Below are 27,743 nucleotides of genomic sequence, written 5' to 3'. Positions count from 1 at the left end.
TCTGCCCAGCCATTCACTACATATGTATGACTATTTATACACATCTATGTTTTATACATTTTTTACATTTGTTTGCTCTGTCCTCTTTAAAAGCTTGAAAAATATATTTAAGAGTAAAAATTAAGAAATAAGTGAGTTAGAAAAGTCATATTCTATTCTCAGTATTCTATGCCTTTAAAAAAAGACAGCAATGGTACAGATTTAAGCCACACAAAATTTAAGAGAGTTTTGAGATGGCACCAGAATCTAGTGCAACTTTCAGAAGAAAAGGTTTTCTACTTATATTCAGATAAACATTAAAATGTGTTTCATGTCCTACTCTAGGCATACTAGTTGAGGTAGTAGGGAAAAGGCATCCTAGAAAGTGACAGGAATCTAACCCAAGGTCAATTAAGTGGTCAAGAGCAAGATTTGGAATTAGAAGTCCAGGTCTGCTACTAACAAGTTGTATGATCTTAAGTAATTAACATTTAAGCATTCTGTGCCTCAATTTCACTATCTATAAAATGGAGATAACAATATGCACTTCCCAGAGTTGTTTTCAGATTATATGACACAATGTATGTGAAATATCTACATGGTGCTGGGCACAGAATAAAGAATTAAAAAATTTTTACTGAGGGTTTTCTTATTAATAATATTTCCCATGGAAAAAGAAGAAACAAACTTTTGAAGTGTGAATTTCCCTTGCCTGAGGGAAAAAATCACCAAGACTGATTTCAAAGACCTTACATTCTGTTTTATTCTAGAAGTTGGTGGTTTCAGGTCTTACATTTCAGTCCTTTACTCCATTCTGAATATATTTTTATGCATGGTATATGAAAGCAGTCCAGTTTGATTTTTTATTCGTGACTGTCTGACTTGCCCAGCACCATTTACTGAAAATATTAATGCCGTCTCTTCTCCATCGTTGACTCTTCCCTCACTTGTCGCAGATTAACGGCCCACGAAGTGTAGCTCATTTCAGGGCGCTTTTCCTCTGCTCCACAGAGCTCTGTGTCTCTGGGCCAGGACCATACTGACTGACAACTGCAGCTCTGTTGCTGCTGCTCAGCTGCTCAGCGTGTCTGACCCTTAGCGACCCCATGGACTGCTGCACGCCAGGTTCCCTGTCCTTCCCCATCTCCTGGAGCTTGCTCAAACGCATGTCCATCAAGTCGGTGATGCCATCCGACCATCTTATCCTTGGTCGCCCCCTCTCATCCTGCCTTCTCTCTTTCCCAGTATCAGAGTCTTTTCCAATGAGTCAGCTCTTTCCACAGGTAGCCAAAGCACTGGAGCTTCAGCTTCAGCATCAGTCTTTTCAATGAATATTGAGGGTTGATTTTCTTTAGGATTGACTGGTTTGATCTCCCTGTAGTCCAAGGGACTCAAGAGTCTTCTCCAACACCGAAGTTTAAAAGTATCAATTCTTTGGTGTTCAGACTTCTTTATGGTCCAAGTCTACATCCATACATGACTGCTGGAAAAACCATGGCTTTGACTATATGGATCTTTGTAGTAATGTTTAAAATCAGGGAGTGTGACAAATTTACCTTATTTCTTCTTTCTCAAAATTGCTTTGGCTATTAAGGGTCTTTTGTATTTCCATACAAGTTTTAGAATTATTTGTTCTAGTTATGTGAAAAATGTCCTCAACAATTTTTAATAGTGTAAAGGGGTGTTGAGACTGAAAATTTGAGAACTGCTAACTACAAGTTGCTTTTTCAACAAAGCAGGAACCTCTTCCTTTTAGCTATGAACAGGTTCCCTGTGAAGTCAGATATAATTTATCTTAATACTTATATTCCCCTGTCACAGTGCACAATGTACACAGACATAGTTAATATATGATGTTTTTAAATTTTATGTATTCTAAATATATCAGAGCGGAACTGGAGTGGTGAGCGGCTGAGAGGAGATACCCCATGTCCAAGGTCAGTAGTGGTGGCCATGAGGAGATACCCCATGTCCAAGGTAAGGAGCAGCGGCTGCGCTTTGCTGGAGCAGCCGTGAAGACATACCCCACGTCCAAGGTAGGAGAAACCCTAGTAAGACGGTAGGTGCTGAGAGAGGGCATCAGAGGGCAGACAGACTGAAGCCACAATCACAGAAAACTAACAGATCTAATCACATGGACCACAGCCTTGTCTAACTCAATGAAACTAAGCCATGCATGTATGGCCACCCAAGACGGACGGGTCACAGTGGACAGTTCTGACAAAATGTGGTCCACTGGAGAAGGGAATGGCAAACCACTTCAGTATTCTTGCCTTGAGAATCCCATGAACAGTATGAAAAGGCAAAAAGATAGGACACTGAAAGAGAACTCCCCAGGTCAGTAGGTGCCCAATATGCTACTGGAGATCAGTGGAGAAATAACTCCAGAAAGAATGAAGAGACGCAGCCAAAGCAAAAACAACACCCAGTTGTGGATGTGACTGGTGATAGAAGCAAGGTCCGATGCTGTAAAGAGCAATATTGCCTAGGAACCTGGAATGTTAGGTCCATGAATCAAGGCAAATTGGAAGTGGTCAAACAGGAGATGGCAAGACTGCATGTCGACATTTTAGGAATCAGCGAACTAAAATGGGCTGGAATGGGTGAATTTAACTCAGATGACCATTATATCTACTACTGTGGGCAGGAATCCCTTAGAAGAAATGCAGAAGCCACCATAGTCAACAAAAGAGTCTGAAATGCAGTACTTGGATGCAATCTCAAAAACAAAATGATCTCGGTTCATTTCCAAGGCAAACCATTCAATACCACGGTAATCCAAGTCTATGCCCCAACCAGTAACGCTGAAGAAGCTGAAGTTGAATGGTTCTATGAAGACCTACAAGACCTTTTAGAACTAACACCCCAAAAAGATGTCCTTTTCATTATAGAGGCCTGGAATGCAAAAGTAGGAAGTCCAGAAACACCTGGAGTAACAGGCAAATTTGGCCCTGTATTACAGAACAAAGCAGGGCAAAGGCTAATAGAGTTTTGCCAAGAGAACGCACTCATCATAGCAAACACCCTCTTCAAACAATACAAGAGAAGACTCTACACATGGACATCACCAGATGGTCAGCACTGAAATCAGTCTGATTATATTCTTTGTAGCCAAAGATGGAGAAGCTCTATACAGTCAGGAAAAACAAGACTGGGAGCTGACTATGGCTCAGATCATGAACTCCTTATTGCTAAATTCAGACTTAAATTGAAGAAAGTAGGGAAAACTACTAGACCATTCAGGTATGACCTAAATTAAATCCCTTACGATTATACAGAGGAAGTGAGAAATAGATTTAAGGGACTAGGTCTGATAGACAGAGTGCCTGATGAACTATGGACAGAGGTTCATGCAGTTGTACAGGAGGCAGGGATCAAGGTCATCTTCAAGAAAAAGAAATGCAAAAAAGCAAAATGTCTGTCTGAGGAGGCCTTACAAATAGCTGTGAAAAGAAGAGAAGTGAAATGCAAAGGAGAAAAGGAACGATATACCCATTTGAATGCAGACTTCCAAAGAATAGCAAGGAGAGATAAGAAAGCCTTCCTCAGTGATCATTGCAAAGAAATAGAGGAAAACAATAGAATGGGAAGACTAGAGATTTCTTCAAGAAAATTAGAGATACCAAGGGAACATTACATGCAAAGATGGGCTCAATAAAGAAGAGAAACAGTATGGACCTAACAGAAGCAGAAGATATTAAGAAGAGGTGGCAAGAATACACAGAACTGTACAAAATAGATCGTCACGATCCAGATATTCATGACTCTAGTGTGATCACTCGCCTAGAGCCAGACATCCTGGAATGTGAAGTCAAGTGGGCCTTAGGAAGCATCACTACGAACAAAGCTAGCGGAGGTGATGGAATTCCAGTTGAGCTATTTCAAATCCTAAAAGATGATGCTGTGAAAGTACTGCACTCGATATGCCAGCAAATTTGGAAAACTTAGCAGTGGCCACAGGACTGGAAAAAGTCAACTTTCATTCCAATCCCAAAGAAAGGCAATGCCAAAGAATGCTCAAACTACTGCCCAATTGTACTCATCTCACATGCTAGTTAAGTAATGCTCAAAATTCTCCAAGCCAGGCTTCAGCAATATGTAAACCGTGAACTTCCAGATGTTCAAGCTGGTTTTAGAAAGGCAGAGGAACCAGAGATCAAATTGCCAACATCTGCTGGATCATCAAAAAAGCAAGAGAGTTCCAGAAAAACATCTATTTCTCCTTTATTGACTACGCCAAAGCCTTTGATTGTGTGGATCACAATAAACTGTGGAAAATTCTGAAAGAGATGGGAATACCAGACCACCTGACCTGCCTCTTGAGAAACCTGTATGCAGGTCAGGAAGCAACACTTAGAACTGGACATGGAACAACAGACTGCTTCCAAATAGGAAAAGGAGTACGTGAAGGCTGTATACTGTCATCCACTTATTTAACTTATATGCAGAGTACATCATAGAGAAATGCTGGGCTGGATGAAGCACAAGCTGGAATCAAGATTGCCAGGAGAAATATCAATAACCTCCGGTATGCAGATGACACCACCCTTATGGCAGAAAGTGAAGAACTAAAGAATCCCTTGATGAAAGTTAAAGAGGAGAGTGAAAAAGTTGGCTTAAAACTCAGCATTCAGAAAACTAAGATCATGGCATCTGGTCCCAACACTTCAAGGCAAATAGATGGGGAAACAGTGGAAACAATGGCTGACATTATTTTTTTGGGCTCCAAAATCACTGCAGATGGTGACTGCAGCCATGAAATTAAAAGACGCTTACTCTTAAGAAGGAAAGTCATGACCAACCTAGACAGCATATTAAAAAGCAGAGATATTACTTCGCCAACAAAGGTCCATCTAGTCAAGGCTGTGGTTTTCCCAGTAGTCATGTATGAATGTGAGTTGGACTATAAAGAAATCTGAGCACCAAAGCAATGATGTTTTTGAACTGTGGTGGTGGAGAAGACTCTTGATAGTCCCTTGGACTGCAAGGAGATCCAACCAGTCCATCCAGTCCTCAGTGTTCATTGGAAGGACTGATGTTGAAGCTGAAAGTAGAATACTTTGGCCACCTGATGGGAAGAAATGACTTTGAAAAGACCCTGATGTTGGGAAAGATTGAAAGCAGGAGGAGAAGGGGACGACAGAGGATGAGATGGTTGGATGGCATCACCAATTCAATGGATGTGAGTTTGAGTAAACTCCAGGAGTTGGTGATGGACAGGGAGGCCTGGCGTGCCTCACAGTCCTTGGGGTCGCAAAGAGTCGGACACGACTGAGCGACTGAACTGAACTGAAATACATCAGAACAGGTTTAATTTCTGGGGAATTACAAGACAGAAACCAGAAGACCTTACTGAAGAACAGATAACTTCTCTGTGAGCTAGGCTATCAATTTTCAGCAACATAAAATTTCTCACTAAATTTAAAAGTATAACATAATGTTGATAAATGTTAGTAAAAGAGGGAAATCTTGATCAAGCTTAACTTATCTTGTAGGTCAGCTTCACAGATTATATCCTAAGCTCCCACTCTACTGTTCATTACTGAGCTTAGTAAGATTCTAATAACTAACATTTACTGAGTGGTTACTATGTGCCAGGCGCTGTTCTAAGCATTTTACATGTATTTAGCTGTTTAACAATTAACTGGAAACACTCCTATAAAGTAACACCACAGTTACCATTTTATAGATTACAAAATTGAGGCACAGGGAAGTTACTGTTTACTTAAATCAACAACTAATAAGTAGCAGGAAGGATATTCTAGGTTTGACAGAAAAATACTAATTTTCCTTTCATTTAAGCCCTTGGCATATATGCTTCAAAGCATCTGCATGGACTGATGAGACAAGGGGGTAGAGAAGAGTAAGATAAATTAAGAGGTTTTCAAACTATCTAAGGGCCTTTAAAAATTCTTCCTTGCTTCTTAGACTGGGGAGTTTCTTTTCTATGTCCGATGAAAGGACTGCAATTAATTTCAAAATTGTTTCATTCACATATGAATCACTCAACCTGGAACGTGTTTTACTGATACTGTAGATACTTGACTGGACAAGAACTACCTGGTAGGAGTGAGGAGAACATTAGGTGGGCTGATAAGGGACCATGGAAAAAAACAATTAGTCTTTCAAATTTAAATCTTACCATTAATTTCTCATGGCTAGTCTGTCATGAGTATGAGAGATGGTTCCTGTGATAGGAGTTTGGTGAGGAAGATGAAAAAAATTCAAAAAAACTCAAGTAAATCTCTTAGGGGGGCTCAATTTTATAGAGAAATCAAGGTCAACAATATCAAACTTGGTAGAACCCAAATACTACTTCCTAATGCAATTCAGTTGACAGTTTTAAGCTAAATAAAGTACTAAACCTATGGAGGATTTTCTGTGCTTAGAACTAGGTCAAAGTTTGCTTGTGTTGTGAGCTCTGACCCTTGCCAATGAATTTATCTGTTATCAACTGCACTGATTTGATCCTATCTAATTAGACTCAGAGTTGAATCTAATCTATTTTATAAAAAGAACAACCAGATAATTTTTTTTATTCTGATTTTTTAAAACCCTTTATAAAAGGTTCTTTTACTCCCTCCTCCAAATAAAATCTTGCCTTATATTCCAATTTGGAAAACAGATAGAGAAAAGGTGATGTGCTGTGTGCTCAGTCATGTCCGACTTTTGCGATCCCACAGACCACAGACCACCAGGCTCTCCTGTCCATGAGACTCTCCAGGCAAGAATACTGGAGTGGGATGCCGTTTCCTTCTCCCAGAAAGACAGAAAGAAGATCAGTGGTTGCCCACAGATGGGAAGTAGAGCGGGGTGGTGGTGGTGATGGTGCAAGTGTAAGATGGAGGTAGGAAGAGATGGGTGGGATGCATTTCAGGGAGAAATGAGGAAACAATGGGGGGTAATGAATATATTCATTAACTTAATTGTTTCATGACATTGTATGGTATATAGAGTCAGAGCTTTTTGAATTATTTCATTTGATTATGTGGCTTACTATATGTTAATTATACTACGACACAGTTACTAATAAAAGAAAACCAGGAAACGTCCTCAGGTCCTTGTCTCATCCAACATAGTGCTCCTCAATTCCCTACACTTGGTACTCAGTTTTAAAAACTTTTATATAGTTTGAAAGAATAGTTCTAAAACTTTTGTCTTAAATATTAATGACATGCCTTGCTTAGGTCATCAATCAATAGATTTATGTGTCTCCAGGGATAACCTGATATCATATTGCTCATTACAGTGATCTTCATTTTGTTTATAAACCTCCCTTGAAAAGTATATTAGAATAAAATTAGTGGATGGTGAGAAAACATAAATTGGCAAGGTAATGGGAAGGAGAACAGAGACAAACATGAGAAGGAAAATAAAATTTCAATTTGTAATATAAACCAATCATACCTAGAAGAGACATATAACTTTGAATTGATTAAAAAGGAATTTTAAATATCCGTATTCTTACAGATTTTCAAGTCTATTGGCTTGTCACAAAAAGTTCAAAGAATGAAAATAAGTGCCTAAAAAAGCTTGAGATATAAGAAACTGACTACAACATGAACTAGCATACCAAGAAAACTTATTTACATATATCTGCTTTCTTCCCCACAGTATCTCACATTAAGCTAAATAACCTTAATTACTAAGTTAAACAATTTTATAAAATTAATAGATGGGAAGATAGCAAAATAAAAACAAAATTCTGCTTTAGTAGCAAAATATAATACATTTCAGTGTAACTCTGAAAGCAACATAAATAATCCATATCACTGAATACTGAAAGCAAGCAGCTTTACTGCCCAATCACAGCGCTACCCTGCAGTGAGAAACACTGAGTTGCGTGTATACTCACGACTCCCAGCATCCTCTGCAGAAGTCATGTCCACAGGGCATGTCCACTGGGTCTTCAAACACTGAAATACTGCACATGCAAATGTCACACTGAAAATGAAGGAAAATGAGTTCAACAAAGTCATACTCTCGAAGGAGAATATTCCTTTGTTCATTAGTTCATGGCAAAAAATGCCAGCAATTCATGTAATCAAAGTGTTCCGAAATTATAAGGGAACTTAAAATTACTGTGCCTATCTTTGACTAAATAACAAATATCACGCTTACCTCATTATAAATTGCTGTGGGATCGAAATGTTTTAATGCAAAAGTTAAATTCTTAAATTCTAAACTTATGTGCTAAATTAGTCAGCAACTATTTGTTTTGAAAGGAAACATAAGAAATAAATCATTACAATCTATTCAGGTCAAGATCAAATTGCTCCTTGCGAGATAACCACTTCAATATGGTGTCCTCCACCCTATACTCAACCCAGAAAATCTACAAAAGTAAAAAGTAACTTTATTTTTTCAATACAGCAACTCAGGATATTCAGAGTAGCAATTGAAGGATTTCTACCCAGGGAACCATGCTACAAAGCTTTGTATCTTCTAGCATAACTAGGAGAATCAAACTTTAAAATGTTACAGATGCGAATTACATAAGTAGGATGCTGTTTTCCAAGAAGGTCCAGATAAAATCTGGAGTGCATTCATACTTATCATGTATTTTGAGCAGCTGAATTATTCAAGAAACATAAAAATTGTTTATATAAGTGCATCAATGGTCTGACAATTAAAAATGGATATAATGGCAGTACTGTGTCTCAATAAAAAGCAAATATTTATTAGGAAATGTATCTGGATGAATAACTCCAGAAGCTTCATTGAAACACAGTTATCAACATATTATAAATATATTCCAAAAAATATAAAAATATTTTCATATTTTTGGTTTTAGGTGCCTATCACAAACTCAACTTTTAACATTTCAATATGGCTTATTCAAAACTGTAAGTAACTGGAGTTTTTCAGTGAAAATATCATAAGCAGTTTTGCCAAAACCTTTAATGTTTCTTGTTTTAAAAGAGAAAAGAAAGCCCACTTGTTTTTCAATCTATAATTCAGGGATCACAAAAACAGTCTCTGATAATAAATATTTAACCAAAGTATGAAATAATCGAGCCCTTTAAGCAGGGTTCAGGATTCAATTACAAGAACACAACTAGAGGCTCCATGAAACAACGTTAAAATTAAAACTATGAGAAGTACACTGAGTACTAAACCGTACCAAACTGGTGTCCAAATCCCCAGGCGATAAACTTAATTCATCTGGAGAGGTGACGGAAGAGCGGGTAGTCCTTGGAGTTCTCGGAGAAGGGAGTGTGTCCCAGGCGTTATACCCGCTTGGTGGTGGCGTTGGCATCTGAACACCCGATCGCTGGCAGCAGTTCTCTGGGTTGGACATCCAAGCTTCAAGTAATTTCTCCCTGTCCCAGTCTTTAAGACAAATGGAATGGATATCTCTCAAATAACAGAGAAAATATGGTGCTGTTTTAAGAGCTTCATAATAACAAAAGAGAGACTAAATTACAGGGCTATAGGTCCTGTAGGAAGAAAAGTTATTTGTTAGCAAAGTTGTAATTACAAATGACATATTTAGGTATGTTATATCCATTCATATTTTTAAACAGAATTTAAACTTTTATAATTTACCATGGCTAACCACCATGTCAACATTTAAATGATGGCTAAAAACTTCAGGCATTTCTACTCATAATCATAAGTGGTGGCTCACACATCATTGGAATTTACTAAATTTTTATTGGTAAAGGTTTGATTAAGCCATTTTATTCTTTCAAGAATAACATATAACTTCACAATTGGCCTCACTGCTATCAAGTTGTAAAATATTACATAGTTCATAATAAACATGTCAAAATGCCAGCAACTCCTAAAAATTCATTTGATAAACATCTTGAAAGCAGAAAGAACTTCTTAAGGGATTATGATTATAAAGTTTTAGGGAATTTGATGTAAATTATATATTAAGTGAGCCTGAATCTGGCTTAACTAAAAAAGGTTATCTTTCTACTATGAATACTTTCAAAACAGCCAAGTGACCTATGTTATTATACAGAGTCACAAAAACCTAAACCTTTAAAAACAATAAACTGATATATCCAATGATTTTGCTAGGTGTTTAACATATATTATTTCACCCATTCCTCCCAATAAACTTTCCAATCATTATTGAGGTGAAGAAACCAAGACTTGGGGAAATTATGTGACTTGGCCAGGCTCAAACAGATATGAGGTATGTGAAGCAAACTTCTGTGAATCCAAAGTCTGTGTTCTTTCCACTGCAGCCCAATAAAGCACAGGTCAAGAGTAACATAGAGTAAATTATTTATCATAGGCCCATTCTATATCATTTTACAAACCAAATACAAATATCTGTGGAAACTCTGTATGGAAGACTTTTTTCATCCATACTGTCAATATATTTGGCGGTTTAACAGGATAATTAGGATTCAGGTATGCAATGAAGACAGAGTGTGTTTCCACAGGTGCAAAGGCATAGAAGTTCAATGGAGAGATGTGAACAGCTCTGTAAAGTTCCAGGGTACTATACTTTGGTTTGGGGAGATGGAAGATAAGATTGGAAATAGGAGTCAGATTACAAAGAAGAAAAATCCAACAACTGAAAAGCTCTGCATACAAGTGTATTCTGGGAAATGTTGCTAAATGGACCTGAGGTTTTTGATAGGTCACCACAGGCATACTTTGAAGATATTGCAAGTTTCCTTCCAGACCGCTGAAGTAAAACACAGTGTAACAAAGCAAGTCATACAATTATTTTTGTCTCCCAGTACATGTAAAGATTATGTTTACACTACATGGGCTTTTTTTTTTTTTTTTTTTACTATAATGCTATTGCACACTTAACAGGACTACAGTACCGTAATTAAAATACTTCATTGCTAAAAAACACTAACCATCGTCGGACAAGGTAGGGTTGCCACAAATCTTCAAGTTGTAAAAAAAGCAACATCTACAAAGCACAACAAAGTGAAGTGCAATAAAACAAGGTATACTTGTAATTAACAAGTTCAAACTTTCTTAGAACAGTATGATTACTTTCCAAGTCTCCATTAAAACACTTTTAAATAAAGGGAGAAAAGAACGGCAATAATTTATATACACACAAACAAATTAAATTCTAGTCTTGGATTCTGTCATATAGCTCATTTAGCAAACATCTATTGAGTGTATTTTATGTGCCATATACTATGCAAGCTGTAGGGATACAATGGGAAGGAAAAATAGGCACAATTCCTGCTTTCAAGGAATGTAAAGTCTAGTAAAGAGAAAGTCATTAAATAAAATCAACACATTAAAAAAAATCATCACTGTCAGAAGCAGCATTAAGAAGAGGTAGAGACTCCCATTTAGGGAGGTCAGAGGTGACTGGGGAAATGGCCCGGAGTGAACATCTGAGGGATGAATGAGAGCTAACTAGGTAAAAGGGAGACGTAAAAGGGAGAGCTAACAAGGTAAAAGGTCTCCAGAGACCAGAAGGACCGTTTGAGGGAGGCTGAAGAAACAGACCGGGACTAGGCCATACAGGGGGCTTCCCTGATGCTCAGTGGTAAAGAATCTGCCTGCAGTGCAGGAGCTGCATGAGACATGGGTTCGATCCCTGGGTTGGGAAGATCCCCTGGAGGAGGGCATGGAAACGCACTCCAATATTCTTGCCTGGAGAATCCCATGGACAGAGGAGCCTGGAGGGCTACAGTCCATAGGGTCACAAGGACTTGGACATGACTGAAGCGACTTAGTATGCATGCAGTCCATATAGAACTTCTAAATAACACTCCTGTCATCAGTTTATGAGTGACAGGAAGCCAGTGAAAAATTTGGCATACGGGTAGGAAGAAAAGGTTGTCACAGTTAGATCTGAACAGATCTTTCTGGCTACAGAATGGAGAAAGAAATCGGAGAGGGGGATAGTGGAGGAAGGGCAGACTAGCGAAGAGGCTACTGGGAAGTACAAGTAAGAGATTATGCAGCTAAGGCCATGGCTGGCGCAGTGGAGATGAAAAGAAAGGGAGAAGTTAAGATTTGGGAGGTCAGACTGAAAATTTGGTGACAACGGGATATAGTGACTGAAGGAGAAGAAATGTCAAAGTTTTTGTCCCTGTTCTACCATGTTGGTTGGGTGGTGCCGCCTTCCATGTAAATAGGAAATACCAGAGATTCAGGTACAGGTTTAACAGTGTGATTTTAATTTTAGACATGATGAGATATTCTAGAGGTACTTTTAAATAGGCAGTTAAATATAAGTGTATAGAGTTCAGAGAAGAAGTCTAGTCCAGAGGGAGAAATGTCTACAGAAGCCTTGGGAGAAGATGTCATTTCCTAGGAAGAGAGTAGTGAGAGGAGATGTGGACTATTCAAGTTTAATTACCTTAGAAGTGATGAGTCTCCAAAGGAGCTTTAAAAAATACTTTAATATACATTTACTTCAAGGACAGTCAAACTAGACTGGGTCTCATATTTTAAAAAACCGAAATGGCAACCAGCTCCAGTATTCTTGCCTGGAAAATTCCATGAACAGAGGAGCCTGGCGGGCTAGAGTCCACAGGGTCACAAAGAGTTGGACACGACTGAGTGACTGAGCAAACACACAAGTAAATTTTACTTATTTTCTCATTAGGTAGCTTTCAACTATTAATACATGTTACTTTTATTACTGAGGAAATGCTCAGAAAATGACCTTTGTATTTTTAACAGAGTCATTCTTAAAATTCAATTACTTCTCAGTAAACATAGCCAAACATTTCTGTCTTCTGTCTTCAACCTCATTACTTTGGGACTAAATTTGACAGTACATACAATAATGCTTAAATCTATTTTCTTGTGGAAAGCTGAATGAATGTTACCAAGGATACAACCTATAAATCTACCAAAGAGTTCAGTTTAATAGCTCTGAAACAGAGCCCATCTGGGTTTTGACAGCAATTAGTGTAAACTGTAGTTCTGTGTACTATTTTATTCACTAACATCATTTACCTCTGAAAATCTTATTTGATTATCAAATGTCATTGATATTACCTAGAAGAATGTAGAAGAAATGTTCATTTGAAAGCCTGCATGAGCCTCTATTTTATGTTCTAACAAGGGAATGCAATGTATTAACAGAACTCTTAAGTATCAAAAAAGTTATCACAGAATAGACAAAAGTCAACTAGTAAAATTCAATTAGATATCACCTTATTAGAGTTGAGCCTATTATGTAATAGAAGTTAAGGAAATATCAATGGAGTGAAAATGGAGTTTATCACTTAAAAATACTTGATGACATAATGTGTAAACACTAGAGAAGAAAATCTTTGTTTTAATTACAATAAAGTTACTGGTTAAGTTAGCCTTAGATTTTTACAGGATACAATAAGTCAGAATTATGATACATTATATAACTTAGCCGAATGTAGACACCTGTGGCAGAAATGGGTCTACACACAGAGCAGAATTGCTGCTTACAGTGAAATGTGACCATGTGACTAAATTCTGGTCAGTGGAATGATTTATGTCAGGGGTGATTTATGTCACTTCTGGGACAGGCTCAAAAAACCTCCCACATCTTTATCTGCATGCTTTTTCCTTTCTGACTGGTTGGCTGGAACGGAGAGAATCCCTAGGGCAACCTCCAAAGCCACTGTTAGGATGGCAGAGTTTCTCAGTCAGTCGGGATAACTGTATGGAGCTGAGCCATTGCCCCATTCCTAACCTAAATAAAACACCTTAGACTACTATTATGATTAAGACACATTTACTGTGGTTGACTCTATACTTTCACTTCAGCAGTGGCCTACTCTAATATAACTGGCACAACACAGCCCCTCACAGATGAATGACTTCTACTTTTATGTCAGCTCTATATTATATATAAATACACTCTCTTTATTTGAAAGCTCAAGCAAAGGACAGGTCGCTGTGAACCTTACACAAAAGAAACACAGTTTAAGATATTTTGTATTTCTTTACAAGTTTCTATATTATGACTGTTAAGCATTATTACTGATTAAAAGGAAAATATCTTTAAATTCTAAGATTTTAAAAACTATTTTGAATTCCTCAATTTCATTTTTGAACCAGGTCTAGATTTTTTCCCCAAAGGATTACTTCAAAGTTCTAAAAGATGACAATGGAGAAATAGGGTTCTATAATAAAAAGGTGGGTTTAAAATGTACAAATAACATTTCAAATATATTATCTATTCATTCTGTAACTATGTTCTCAGGGCTTTAAGGGATGGTTATTGTGGAAACAAAAAAAACAATAAAAAGCTGCCCTCTAAGAGCTCCCAGGTTAATGTAGAGAAAAAGCAAATACAGAGATTATTGTAATATTGTATTCTAAGTTTATGACACATGTATGCACAGAATATAATGGGAAGAGACAGGAAGGCTCTCAAAGTAACCCTGGGAATACATAAGCTGAAAAGATTTCCTGGAAGCGGTGCTTAATGAAGACAAGCAGGAGGGGTAAACACGTGGAGACTGACAGCCCAGATGCACAAGCCTGAATCATGAAGATATACTGAAGAGATGGGATGTTCCACGTCTGGGGAGAGCCAGTGAAGGGTTTTTCAGCAGGGGAGATAAATGCTCAAAATTTTAAAATGCAATATAAAAAATGAATACAGGTGAAGAGGAATGCCAACACTGGACTACAATTTAGATGAAAAATAATGACAAACTGAATTTAAGTCAGGGGCAGTGAGAATGGAAAGAGCTAGGGAGACTGGGGAGAGGATGGGAGCTATTTAGGAAGAGAAATGAGGAGGCTGTGCTCAAATGTGATAGAGAGGTAGAAGGAAAAGTGTGACTTCTCAGTCTGGTCAGGGTGACTGAATGAATGTGGAGGCCATTTATCAAGACAGTGGGAGAAATGATGAGTTCATGTATGGACATCCTTTGGTTGGGGAGAAAAGGTTAAAAAGCCATTTAGAAATAAAGTCTTGAATACTTCATTAAGGTCAGGTTGCAGACATGTTCTTTATTATCTAGGTGGTTTTTGAAACCCTTGGTGTCATTAGATAAATGTGCACAACAATGTTTCTCAGATAAGGGTCTATTTGGTAGGCTGTTTATAACACATGCTTTTATGCCTATTCCCGCACCTAAAGAAAAGACTTAGATTCTCTAGAAGTTATCCTAAGAATTTCTAGTTAGTTTTCCAGGAAATTCTTATTTATACCAAAAGTTAGAGCCACTGGTATATAAAGTGGAAAAGAGTGTCAAGTACAGAACTCTGGGAAATAGCAATATTGAAGCTGGTGATTCTGGAGGGTTATATACCAAATTATTCACAGAAATGACCAAAGGAAGATGAAATATGCAGTTTAAAATTTTCTTCTAATCAAAAGATCATATAAAAATTTTTGGAAGTAGGCATTCTATTTTAATACAGATGATAAAGATTTATAGTTAAAACAAAGAGGTATGTTTCAAAATTACTGGATGAGAAAAGCCATTCACCTTTCCCTTTTTAAAAGTAATTTCTAAATCAGAAAAAAACTCTTTGAATAAGCCAAAATGTCAAATATCAAGTGTGCAATTGGAGGGTCCAACTCAACATGTGACAATTCCCAGAATGGTTGTCTTAAGGATCACAGAGGACTTAAAATAAGCTAAGCACTTTTTCTAAGTAAAGTTGGTAATGTCCTCAAAAAAATTTTGAAAATGAATGAAAAAAACCCCACCTTAAAAGGAACAGTATGTTCTTGTGTTGACCCTATAGATTTTGCTTTGTGCATTTCATGGTGAGGAACAGTTTTTACATAAATACAACTGACAAAAAAAAATAACAAACTGCTAGTTAACTGACTTTATTTAATCAGCTTTAGTAAAAATTAATGTCAAAACCAGGACTAGGACTATGGACTCCAACTCTCAACCCTGCTCAAATCAGATACATTTCTAAAATTAGACAATCTATAAGTTGGTTTACTTGTTCAATTTTCAAAAAGAGATTTCTTATTTCTTCTCTATGATTCATAGCCAGTTTATATTTACTTCAAAACACAAGGATGTCGAGTACTGCAGTAACCACTGCACAAATAACAACTCAGGCTTGTTTAGCAAACTATTTTGTTTTATATTAAAACATTAAAATAGCCACCTTTTTTTTTTTCATATTGATTGATATTTATTTCAGGACATGCCATGTCAAAAATAAAACGAGAGAGTCAATCCTTGCCTTTAACAATAACATTGTATTATAAAAGCGCTTTACAACTCCATCCCATTTTTGAGTACCAGTTACTAGGGTATGTGGGCTGATGATTATCTGAAAGCATTTCTCTATTCACATCCATAATCCAAGTGCTCTCTGAATATTATAAGGTGACAGTAAGTGGGAAGTGGAGGAGGAGGAGGAAAGAGAAGGGAATAAGTTTCTCCCAGTTAAGGGTTTGTTGCAATGAGGGGATGAGGATGTATGAAGATATTTTTGCTGTCTTTTCACCCTTATACTGTGTTAAGTAATGCTTACAACATAAATTCAGCAGGCTTTTCCTGAGCTGTAACTCAGAAATTTACTTCCTGCAAACAATGTATTTACAAATGTGTTTATTAACTTACACAGCAATCTCACAGTAACTAGTAAAGATTAAAATGGTGCACTCCTAGTATATTTGTTTACAGTGTTTTAAGGGAAATACATATTGCCATTGTGATGAAGCTCTAAATAGACTGAATAAAACATCTAAAAATTGAAAGTAGTTAAAAAAGGCAAAGAAATAAATATCACCAAAGAAAAAAGATTAATTGTAGCTTAAATATAAAACTGAATCACTAATTAACCAAACTATACAGATCTAATAAAGAGCAAAACCACGTTGAGAGAACATTAAAAAAATGCTGAAAAATAAGGCATAAATCTGCATAATGTTAAGTTTTATTTTCATTCTCTCTTTTCCCTCTTCTATGTATGCTTGTTCAGATCTGCCTCTAAGGGCTTATAAGAAAACTTTCCATATTCAATTTGATCTCAAATGTTCTGGGCAAAGTATCTGCTATTCTGTTGAAGATTCTATACTTGGTAAGCTTTAGATATCATTGTTTCCATTTGTTACAGTAATTTTGATCAAGGTGCCAAATTTACATTCTTCTAAAAATTGAAAGTAGTTAAAAAAGGCAAATAAATAAATATAACCAAAGAAAAAAGATTAATTGGTTCTTCTTAAAGGAATTTGATCTCTACAGTGCCTTGCCTGCATAGCATTTTTTAAAAAAGAAACAAAGGAAGAAATAAAGAAAAGAAACTCAAGAGAAATCTATTGCTTAAAAAACATTTCTTTTTCAAACAGATCTCTATTTTGATGATTTTAAAATCTTGGGAGAATTAGCTCTTAGAAGAATTAAGTATTTAAAATGTTCTGAAAAAACAAGAGAAACGTAAAAGTGCTTCAAAACAGCCATCTTTTAACTGTGAAAAGTTTCAGAAAGTACTCAGGACATTTCTTTCATTACCATGAGCTCGAAGTAAAGCTTCAGCAGTAAATAGTGGAGCCTGGAGCATGTCTGCTGTTTCCACAATAAGCATATCTTTCAATCTACGAAGATCCTGAGGTCTTAATCCTTCATATGGCTTTAAAAAGAAGAAAAACAAAATTAAATTGGCTATTATACCTTTAGGAAGTTCTGCAAATCTGTAAATAAATATATATGGTTATCATTTATTTAATCTTTCAGTTCTGGGTTGGCAATGAAGCTAAAAAGGCACTCACTGTATCTTCCACTATCACGAATTTCAAAACTACTTTATCACAAGTCTTTTTTTAAGTTGGAAAGTAGATGCCTGGTCTCATGAACCTCATCACTCTAAAACAAAGAATTATACTATAACGACAAGATCATCTTACTTGATAGTTTCAAAAATCTAAATAATACTAAAAAAAAAGCATTAGAAATAAAAACCTACAATTTCACCACTGACCAATGGTCATGATTAACGCTCTCAAGTATTTTTATCCAGTCTTTTCTTTCGGCAAATCAGCTGTATGTGAATATGTATGTATTCACTTAGATACAGTTTTAATCACTGAACCACCAACATTTACACTTAGTAAGACTGAATTTGGAGAAAAGTGATTATGACATACTATTCAACTTACTCATAAATGTATTATCTCTGTTTATTCAAGTGTTTGTTAACACTCCATAAAGGTACTTTATCATTTCAGGTGTTTTTTTATTCTTCTGTATTCCTTTATCCTTTCCCCCCTTGCTTTTAACAGAAAATATATAAAGAATAAAATCACAAATGTCTCACTATTCATAAGTTTATAAATGCCAAAATAACCTGTGACATGTTTTCCTCATTTCACTTCCCTAATTTCCCCATCCTGCTTATGGCAATCACTACCATGAACTTGATTTGTAGCTACTGTAATAATAAGGCATAACATTAGCAATTTGCCTTTATTTTTATTCAATATTGCATTTTTATTACTAATACTGATATAAATATCTACTTCAATCCTTTAAACAGATGTAACCAGCTTACTGCAGTAAGCACAGAACTAAAGGTAACAACTTAAAAAACAGCAGAAATTCTGAACTACTTATCAGAACTACAACCACTGAGGATGTCCTTTGGTGTCATTTATCAAATATTCCAGAGAGTTCTGGAAACCCCAGAACAGTATGCAGTTAGTAAACCCCAACTTTTACAGTTGATTTACAGATATTTTAAAATTAGATATTAACTTTATTTCTTGTTTTGCTTTATTAAATTATCATGGAAACCATTTCCTCAATTCTTACTCAACCCCATATGACAGGAACTCTATTCATCAAGGCTATTTCTCTCACTTGATACAAGTTTTCTAACCCTAACATGTCTTCTGGTAAGGATGCATATATAAGCAATGAGTGCATTCATGACAGGAAAGACTGACAGACTTGACTGCAAAAACACTGCCAAGATTTAAACATAAAAACTGTGTTGCTTTTAATACATAAGGAATCTGTGGCAATCAGTAAATTTAAAATATCGAAAGTCACAAAAACACAAACATCCTTAAGTATATAAGCTCTTTACCCAACAAAATGGCTGTTTGAAAACAAAAAAACAAAAAACCCAACCACCACCCTCAATATTGCTAAGGTTGTAGTGAAATAGTCCTCTGATATACTGTGGGTAAAAATAGTAATTGGTATGTCATTTAAAAACTAAGCATCACATCCCATGAGTCTTTAAAATATTCATCTTTTGACTCAATAATCTTACTTACAGGAATTCATCCTAAGGTCTAATTGCAATGTGAACAGAACTGGTCATCTGCACTGTTACTTATAAAAGTGACAAAATGCAACTAACTCAAATGTACTTTAAGGGAGTTAAAGGATATCTACATGTTAAGAGTAGTCAGCAGTCACTCAAAATATTTCCTGTAAGTTTATAAATATCAAGAAATGTTAAGGAAAATAAAAAAGTACAGGATACAAAATGTCCAATATCATCACACTGATGAAAAATGGAAGGCAATATGTTACAAGTATTATTTATAAGTGGTAGAACAATGAATATTTAAAATTTTTACTGTGCTTTTTATAAAGAGCATGTTTGGTTGAAAAAAATTTAATTAAAAAAAATTAAAGAAAAGTCACTGGGGCTGTTAAAGAGCTTTAAACACTGGCAGAGCATGCACTCAGTCAGTCTGCAGTGTTACTCTTTTTATAAACGACGGTAAAGCCTTATACTGAATACACCACAAGGCACGCTCTTTAATAGTCTACTATACCAATACATGCATTCAGCTATACTGCCATGAATCTCTACATATTACAGGTATCCTATGACCCTAACTAGAAAAAAAAATTAACCTAAACTTCGAATATAGTTTATTATTATATCCCTCTCTAGGGACTAACTAAAAAGAAATTAAAAAGGGAAATTTAATCCAAACTATCCTTTAAATAGTACCCCCAAATCATCATGTAAAGCTTGCTTTTAAGCTAATTTATAAAATACAGCTTTTCACGCAGAAACTCACAAATCCCTTCACGATTAAATCTGAGTATTCATTCTGGCCTAGAAGTTATTCACTATATATAACACTGCTTCTAGAAAATGTGCTCTAAGTTCAGATTTGGGACTCCAGGTATTTTTCTTGGCTACTGATAATGAAAAACAACATTTCTTGATATTCCCAGTGGTGGCAGCTGTATATTTCCTGGTATTAATTCCTAAATGTTCCTCTTTAGAGTAGCCTTCATTCTACCTAACTTATGTTGAACAAAATAAAATTTGATTTTAGATATATTAAGAAAGGAATAATGTAAAGCAACCTGTATAGATTCCTTTCTTAAAAAAATACACAGCTTAAAACTTAAATAAGTAACAATGGAGGAAAAATAGTTCTTGAAGGAAAAAGACATACTGCCTACATGAACATGTAACATGATCACTCTGAATCTCTGCAATTGAACTAGGTTATGTGAAGCATTTTAATACATTGTTTAGTTCCAGGTCAGTAGGAATCCAATATGCTACTGGGGAAGAATGGGGAAATGCTCCAGAAAGAATGAAGAGGCTGGGCCAAAGCGGAAACCATGCTGAGTTGTGGGTGTGGTCTGGTGGGGAAAGTAAAGTCTGATTCTATAAATAATAGTAACACACTGGAACCCAGGATGTTAGGGTTCATGAATCAAGGTGAATTGGCTGTTGTCAAGCAGATGGCAAGAGTGACCATCCACATCTCAGGAATCACTGAACTAATTAAAATGGGCGGGAATGGGAGAATTTAATTCAGATGACCACTATATCTACTACTGTGGGCAAGAATCCCTTAGAAGAAATGGAGTAACTGTCATAGTGAACAAGAGAGTCTGAAATGCAGTACTTGGGTGCAATCTCAAAAACAACAGAATGATCTTGGTTCACTTCCAAGGCAAACCTTTCAGCATCAGAGTAATCCAAGTCTATTAGCTCCAAACACTAACACTGAAAAAGCTGAAATTGAATGGTTCTATGAAGACCTACAAGACATTCTAGAACTAACACTAAAAAAAGATGCCCTTTTCATCACAGGAGACTGGAATACAAAAGTAGGAAGTCAAGAGAAGCCTGGAGTAATAGGCAAGTTTGGCTTTGGAGTACAAAATGAAGCAGGGCAAAGGCTGACAGAGTTTTGCCAAGAGAACGCACTAGTCATAGCAAACACCCTCTTCCAACAACACAAGAGAAGACTCTACCTATGGACATCACCAGATGGTCAATACCAAAATCTGACTGATTATATTTTTTGTAGCTAAAGATGGAGAAGCTCTACACAGTCAGCAAAAACAAGACCAGGAGCTGACTGTGACTCAGATCATGAACTCCTTATTGCAAAATTCAGACCTAAATTGAAGAAAGTAGGGAAACCACTAGACCATTCTGGTATGACCTAAATCAAATCCCTTATGATTATACACTGAAGGTGATGAATCAATTCAAGGAATTAGATCTGGTAGACAGAGTGCCTCAAGCACTATGGACGGATGTTCGTAACACTGTACAGGAGGTGGTGACTAAAACCATCTCCAAGAAAAAAGAAATGCAAGAAGGCAACATGGTTGTTTAAGGAGGTGTTAAAAATAGCTGAGAAAAGAAAAAAAGTGAAAGTCAAAGGAAAGAGGGAAGATATACCCATCTGAAGGTAGAGTTCCAGAGAACAGCAAGGAGAGATAAGAAATCCTTCTTAGGTGAACAATGCAAAGAAATAGAGGAAAACAATAGACTGGGAAAGACTAGAGATCTCTTAAAAAAATTGGAGATACCAAGGGAACATTTCATGCAAAGACGAGCACAATGAAGGACAGAAACAGGAAGGACCTAACAGAGGCAGAAGAGACTAAGAAGAGATGGCAAGAATACACAGAAGGACTATACAAAAAAGGCCTTAATGACCCACATAACCCTAGAGCCAGACACCTTGGGGTGCGAAGTCAGGTGGGCCTTAGGAAGCATCACTATGAACAAAGCTGGTGAATGTGATGGAATTTCTGCTGAGCTATTTCACATCCTAAAAGATGATGCTTTTAAAGTGCTGCACTCAATATGCCAGCAAATTTGGAAAACTCAACAGTGACCACAGAACTGGAAAAGGTCCGTCTTCATTCCAATCCCAAAGAAAGGCAATACCAAAGAATGTTCAAACTACCATAATATTGTACTCATTTCACATACGAGCAAGGTAATGCTCAAAATCCTTCATGCTCGGCTTAAACAGTACGTGAATCAAGAACTTCCAGATTTTCAAGCTGGATTTAGAAAAAGCAGAGGAATCAGAGATCAAATTGTCAACATTCACTGGATCATAGAGAAAGCAAGGGAATTCCAAAAAAAATCCCATCGACTTCTGCTTCATTGACTTTGCTAAAGCCTTTGACTATGTGGATTACAACAAACTGGAAAATTCTTAAAGAGAAGGGAATACCAGATCACCTTACTTCTCTCCTAAGAAACCTGTATAAAGGACAAGAAGCAACTGTTAGAACTAGACATGGAACAGCAGACTGGTTCAAAATTGGGAAAGGAGTATGTCAAGGCTGTATACTGTCACCCTGCTTACTTACAAGCAGAGTACATCATGTGAAACGCCAGGCTGGATGAATCACTAGCTGGAAACAAGATTGTTGGGAGAAATATCAATAACCTCATATATGCAGATGACACTAATGGCACAAAGTGAAGAGGAACTAAAGAGCTGCTTAATGAAGGTGCAAAAGAAGAGTGAAAAAGCTAGCTTAAAACTCAACATTCAAAAAAATAAACATCATAGCATCCAGTCCAATCACTTCAGGCAGAAAGATGGGGAAAAAGTGGAAACAGTGACAGATTTTATTTTCTTGGGCTCCAAAATCAGTGCAGACAATGTCTGCTGTCATAAAATTAAAAGTTGCTTGCTCACTGGAAGAAAAGCTATGACAAACCTAGAGAGCGTATTAAAAAGCAGAGACATCACTTTGATGACAAAGCTCCGTACAGTCAAAGCTATGGTTTTTCCAGCAGTCATGTATGGAAGTGAGAGCTGGACCATAAAGAAGGCTGAGCATCAAAGAACTAATGCTTTCAAATTGTGGTGCTGGAGAAGATTCTTGAGAGTCCATTGGACAGCAGGGAGCTCAAACCAGACAATCCTAAAGGAAATCAGTCCTGAATATTCACTGGAAGGACTGATGCGGAAGCTCCAACACTTTGGCCACCTGATGTGTAGAGCCAACTCATTGGAAAAAACCTTGACGCTGGGAAAAGATTGAGGGCAGGAGGAAAAGGGGGTAACAGAGGATGAGATGGTTGGATGGCATCACTGACTCAATGACATGAGTTTAAGCAAACTCTGGGAGATAGTGAAGGACAGGGAACTGGCATGCTGCAGTCCACGGGATCGCAAAGAGTTGGACACAACTTACTGACTCAAAAACAACAACATGAAAAAAAAAACCAACAACAACAACATGGAGGCAGTATCCCTCTCTACCGCAGGAAGGATTAAAATGAAGGCGCCTTTCTCTTTTCTGTTGCAAAGATAAACTGCTTCTATTTTCAGATTAATACAAACCATCAATAACCTTCAAAGTAGTCCAATACTGATACCAAGAAAGAAAAAGTAAACTACTTTAAAGACAAACAGGGAATAAAAGTGCCTCTTTTGCATCAGTGCATATTACTGCTACCAAAATACCACTGAAGAAAAGTGAAACAGTCCAACATATAAATTGTACCACTTTGATGCCATGTATAAAGTGACAGTATCTTCAAAAACTGTTTCAGAAGAGACTACGACAAAGGAGTTATTAAAGAAATATTTATTTTCCCCCACAACTAAAATAGCTTTCCCCTGATTATATAGGTGAAATAAATTCACTGTTAGAAAAAAATGAAAAAAAAAAACAACAGGTATTTATTGACCAAGTATATTGGTAACTGTTAAAATTTTAAAAGACACTCGGGGAAGAAGAGGCTATTTCCAATTTCTCTCAGTATCAACCTCACATTAGCTGACCCCTGAGCTTAGCCTGGCTCAGCGGTAAAGAACCTGCCTGCCAATGCGGGTGACAGGAGACTCAGGTTCTATCCTGGGTTGGTAAGTTCCCCTGGAGAAGGGAATGGCTACCCATTGCAGTGTTCCTGACTGGACAATCCCATGGACAGAGGAGCCTGGCGGGCTGTACTCCACGGGGTTGCAAAGAGTTGGACACGACTGAGCACACAGCACAGAGCTTACTTAGCCTGAGAAAGAGTGGGGAAAGAATAGGCAGAGAAAGACTGAGGGCTCTCAGAGGAAAGCAGCTACCCCCTCCTAAGTGTGGTAGCCAGCCAAGGCAATGGCCAACCATACTGGTTCCCTGTCAGAAAAGGAGCTTCGAGCCTTCCTGAGTTATAGGCTGGGAGGGGAGAGGGATGGGTGGGCTCTTGAGATGGCTCTCACAGCACTGTATTGCTCAGTTTTTCCTTCCCTTATCTAGCTACCGTCACACAGTCTTCTCTCACAGAGCCTGACTCTTACTAGAGTCTCCGTTCTTTCTTTGGGGGGTTGGATAAATTAAGTACCCCCATTCCCAGCTATCACTCTAATATTTAATCACCTTGTTTTTATGTCTTCAAACCAGTTACAACTCTCAGATATTGTGTTCATTTATTTTTCAATCTTACTTGTGAGCATCTCTCGACCTTTGCTAGAGTATAAGCTTCTAGAGGGCAGGAGATCTTCGTTCCTCACTGTATCCCTAATTTCTGTTAAAATAGTGTCTGGTAAAGTAGTCACTCAAAATTTTGTCAATGATGGGCTGAAGAAGACTGCCCATTTACAGACTAATCACCTGGAGGAAAGGACTAAATTAAAATGTGTCAGGACTTCCCTGGTGGTCCAGCAGTTAAGGCCTCGCCTCCCAATGCAGGGGGTGCGGGTTCAGTCCCTGGTCAGGTCGCTAAGATCCCATGTGGCTCATGGCCAAAGTACCAAAACATAAAACAGAAGCAATATGGTAACAAATTCAGTAAAAACTTTAAAAACAGTCCACATTAAAAAAAAAAAATCTTTAAAGTAATCTTTAACTAAAGAAAACAAGATAGGTAAAACAATATAAATCTTTTAATTTTAAGAAACTTTTTTTGGCCATATGGAGAGGTAGGAGCTTACAAACTGTCAGAAATTCATGGGAAATTAAAAAACAGACAATAGAGTAATTTTTCTAAACACAAACAAATAATAGTTATATAAGTCCTATCAGAACCAAGTTAGCACTGAATAAACATTGAGAAATCAATCACTTTTAGAGGAAAAAATTTACTGTGTATTACAATAACTTCTTTATTTAAGTATTATCTATGGATGTCCACTGTACAAGCAGTGCTTTCAGACGTGGAAAATATTCTGCTGAATAAGAAAGTTATGATTCTGGCACTCACAGAATTGACAATCTAATAAAAGAGAAAGGGGGTAAACAAGTAAACAAACACATAAAATAATTAAAGCATGTGATAAAAATAAACAGGGTACTATGACAAAGAGTAATGGAAGGAGAGGGGCCTACTTCAGAAGAATGGTCTAAGACTGCCTCTTTGAAGATCTGATATAGTCAAGAGAAAACTTGGGAGATGATTTCAGACATAAGGAATAGTAAGTGCAAAAAGCCTTAGTGTAGTCTAAGTACCACAGCATGCCAGGAAAAGTCATTTAAGATAAGGTTGGAAAGGTAAATAGCGGCAAGACCATAGAAATTCTTATGTCTGAGCAAACAGTTTGGATTTTATTCTAAATGCCATGAAAATCACTAAATGGTTAAGTGATATGATATAATTTAAGTTTAATAATGTCACTCCGGCTACTGTGCACAAAACGGATTCTAAGGGGACTAGAACAGAAGGCAGGAAACCAGGGAGGAAACCACTACAGCAGTTCAGATGAAGAGTGAAGGTGGAAAGGACGACTGAGGGAGGGAGGAGTAGAGAACCAGAGAAGTAAATGGATTTAGGTTCTATTTTTGGAAGTAAATTGACAGACCTTCCAGATTGTTTGGATGTGATGAACTGAAAATGTTGCCACATTTATGCTTGAGTGGGTGGAGGTAATGTTTACCGATATAAGACTTAAAGGAAAGCCAGGAAGCAAAGTCACTGCAGCCCAGGGAAGAAGTGTCTCACCAGGGCGCTCAGGGCTGGTGCACTCGGATGATCCAGAGGGATGAGATGGGGAGGGAGGTGGGAGGGGGGTTCAGGATGGGGGGGGACACATGAACACCCATGGCTGATTCATGTCAACGTATGGCAAAACCCACTACAATACTGTAAAGTAATTGGCCTCCAATTAAAATAAATAAAGTAAACAAAGAAAAAAAAAAAAAGAAGTGTCTCAGTAAGAAGGGAGTGGTTAATTGTGTCAAGCGGTGCTGCAGAATTCAGGTGAGATGAGGAGAGAAAAGCATCAAGTAAGAGGAGGAGAGAAAAGGATTTGGCAAGATGGTGACTCTTAATGTCTATGTCAGTGCAGTTCCATCAGAGTAGAAGGGAAGAAAGTTACCCTGCAAAGGGCTGGAGAGTGAAGGGAAGCTGAGGAAGTCAGTATGTACAGACATCTCTTTAAATTTCATTTTTCTCATATGAAGATCAGAGATATGGGGCTATAACTGAAGGGGGACAGAGACAGGAAGAGTGGTTAATGGAGAAGTTGTTTTGTATTTTAAGATGGGTGTAATCCAAGCATGTTTGTTGAGAAGAGCAATCCAGACAGGCAGAGACTGAGGAATAGAAGGACTGGAGTCTTGGAGTCAGCATCTCTTTATATAATTAAACATATATATGGGGCTTCCCTCATAGCTTAGTTGGTAAAGAATCCGCCTGCAATGCAGGAGACTCCGGTTCAATTCCTGGGTCAGGAAGACCCCCTGGAAAAGGGATAGGCTACCAACTCCAGTATTCTGACCTGGGTCACAAAGAGTCAGACATGACCGAGTGACTTTCACACACACACACACAAATGTACATATGTCAAAGGACAGGTTTTCTGGATGTTTTTCATACTCATGGCTTTTTTAGATGTATTTTCATACTTATGGCTATACAGATGACAGAACGTATAGCATACTGGAAAGAAGACCACATAAACTGGCTTTTAAAGAAGAAAAAAAAATTTAGTACAGTATTTGCACAATCTCTTTCATTAAAAAAAACTTACCTCTCGTTTATCTAAAGCAGCATATTCAGCTTCTATTTCTTCAGCTTCAGGATCTCGTGAGAAAACCATCTGAGATTCTAGATTGAGGGCCAAATCTTTGTGGTGTTGCTTTTCAGCACAATCACAAGGAGTATCTTTATTCTCATTCTCAGCAAACAGGTCTCCTCCATGTTTTACTAAAAGCTAAAAAAGATTTTTTCAAAAAACTTGCACCTATAGATTTAAATGACAAGTTATTCCATGCTACATATTAAAACTTTTTAATATAATAAAAGAAGCATGACAAAAAATCAACAATATGTAATAATATGAATTGACAGTAAAAGTTAGATACCAGTGGCTTCTGATTTTAAGATAAGCAATTATTGTTAGTCAGTGTTAAGATGACTTCCTTTGGTTAAAAACAGCAAACCTGTTTCTTAAATTTTATAAAGAAATTCTTGAACATTCTGTCCAATCCAAAGTTTTACTTAAAAATTAATAATTTTATAGCTATTCAATGCTTTAAATTTTATACATTTCTACAAATCTTTCTTAAACAAGAAGGACATAACCACTAACACCTGATGTCCTGGCAAGGCAGACAAAAATTTTCATTTGTATCATTTATCATCCAGTTAAACACTGAAATGAAATTAGGTTGAGCAAATCACTGAAGCAAAACTGTTTCCAATATTACTCAAAATAAGCAATG

General features: G+C 37.0%; 1 protein-coding gene across 3 annotated transcripts in view; it reads right to left on the bottom strand.

Moving 5' to 3' along the window:
* The window catches only part of ANKIB1 (ankyrin repeat and IBR domain containing 1), a 145,384-nt gene that overhangs the window by 35,289 nt on the left and 82,352 nt on the right, over nt 1–27,743 (bottom strand). For all 3 annotated transcript variants that reach the window (XM_043462572.1, XM_043462571.1, XM_043462573.1), the window contains 4 exons: nt 27,050–27,232; nt 17,355–17,472; nt 9,104–9,312; nt 7,835–7,923 (listed from right to left, as the gene is read on the bottom strand). In XM_043462572.1, the coding sequence (XP_043318507.1) occupies nt 7,835–7,923; nt 9,104–9,312; nt 17,355–17,472; nt 27,050–27,232 (599 nt within the window). The remainder of the gene's footprint in view (nt 1–7,834; nt 7,924–9,103; nt 9,313–17,354; nt 17,473–27,049; nt 27,233–27,743) is intronic.

This window comes from Cervus canadensis, chromosome 3, assembly GCF_019320065.1.
Source record: "Cervus canadensis isolate Bull #8, Minnesota chromosome 3, ASM1932006v1, whole genome shotgun sequence".
NCBI classification, from domain to species: domain Eukaryota; kingdom Metazoa; phylum Chordata; class Mammalia; order Artiodactyla; family Cervidae; genus Cervus; species Cervus canadensis.
The sequence above is the reverse complement of the archived record's forward strand: the minus strand, read 5'-3'. Positions and strand labels throughout refer to the sequence as shown.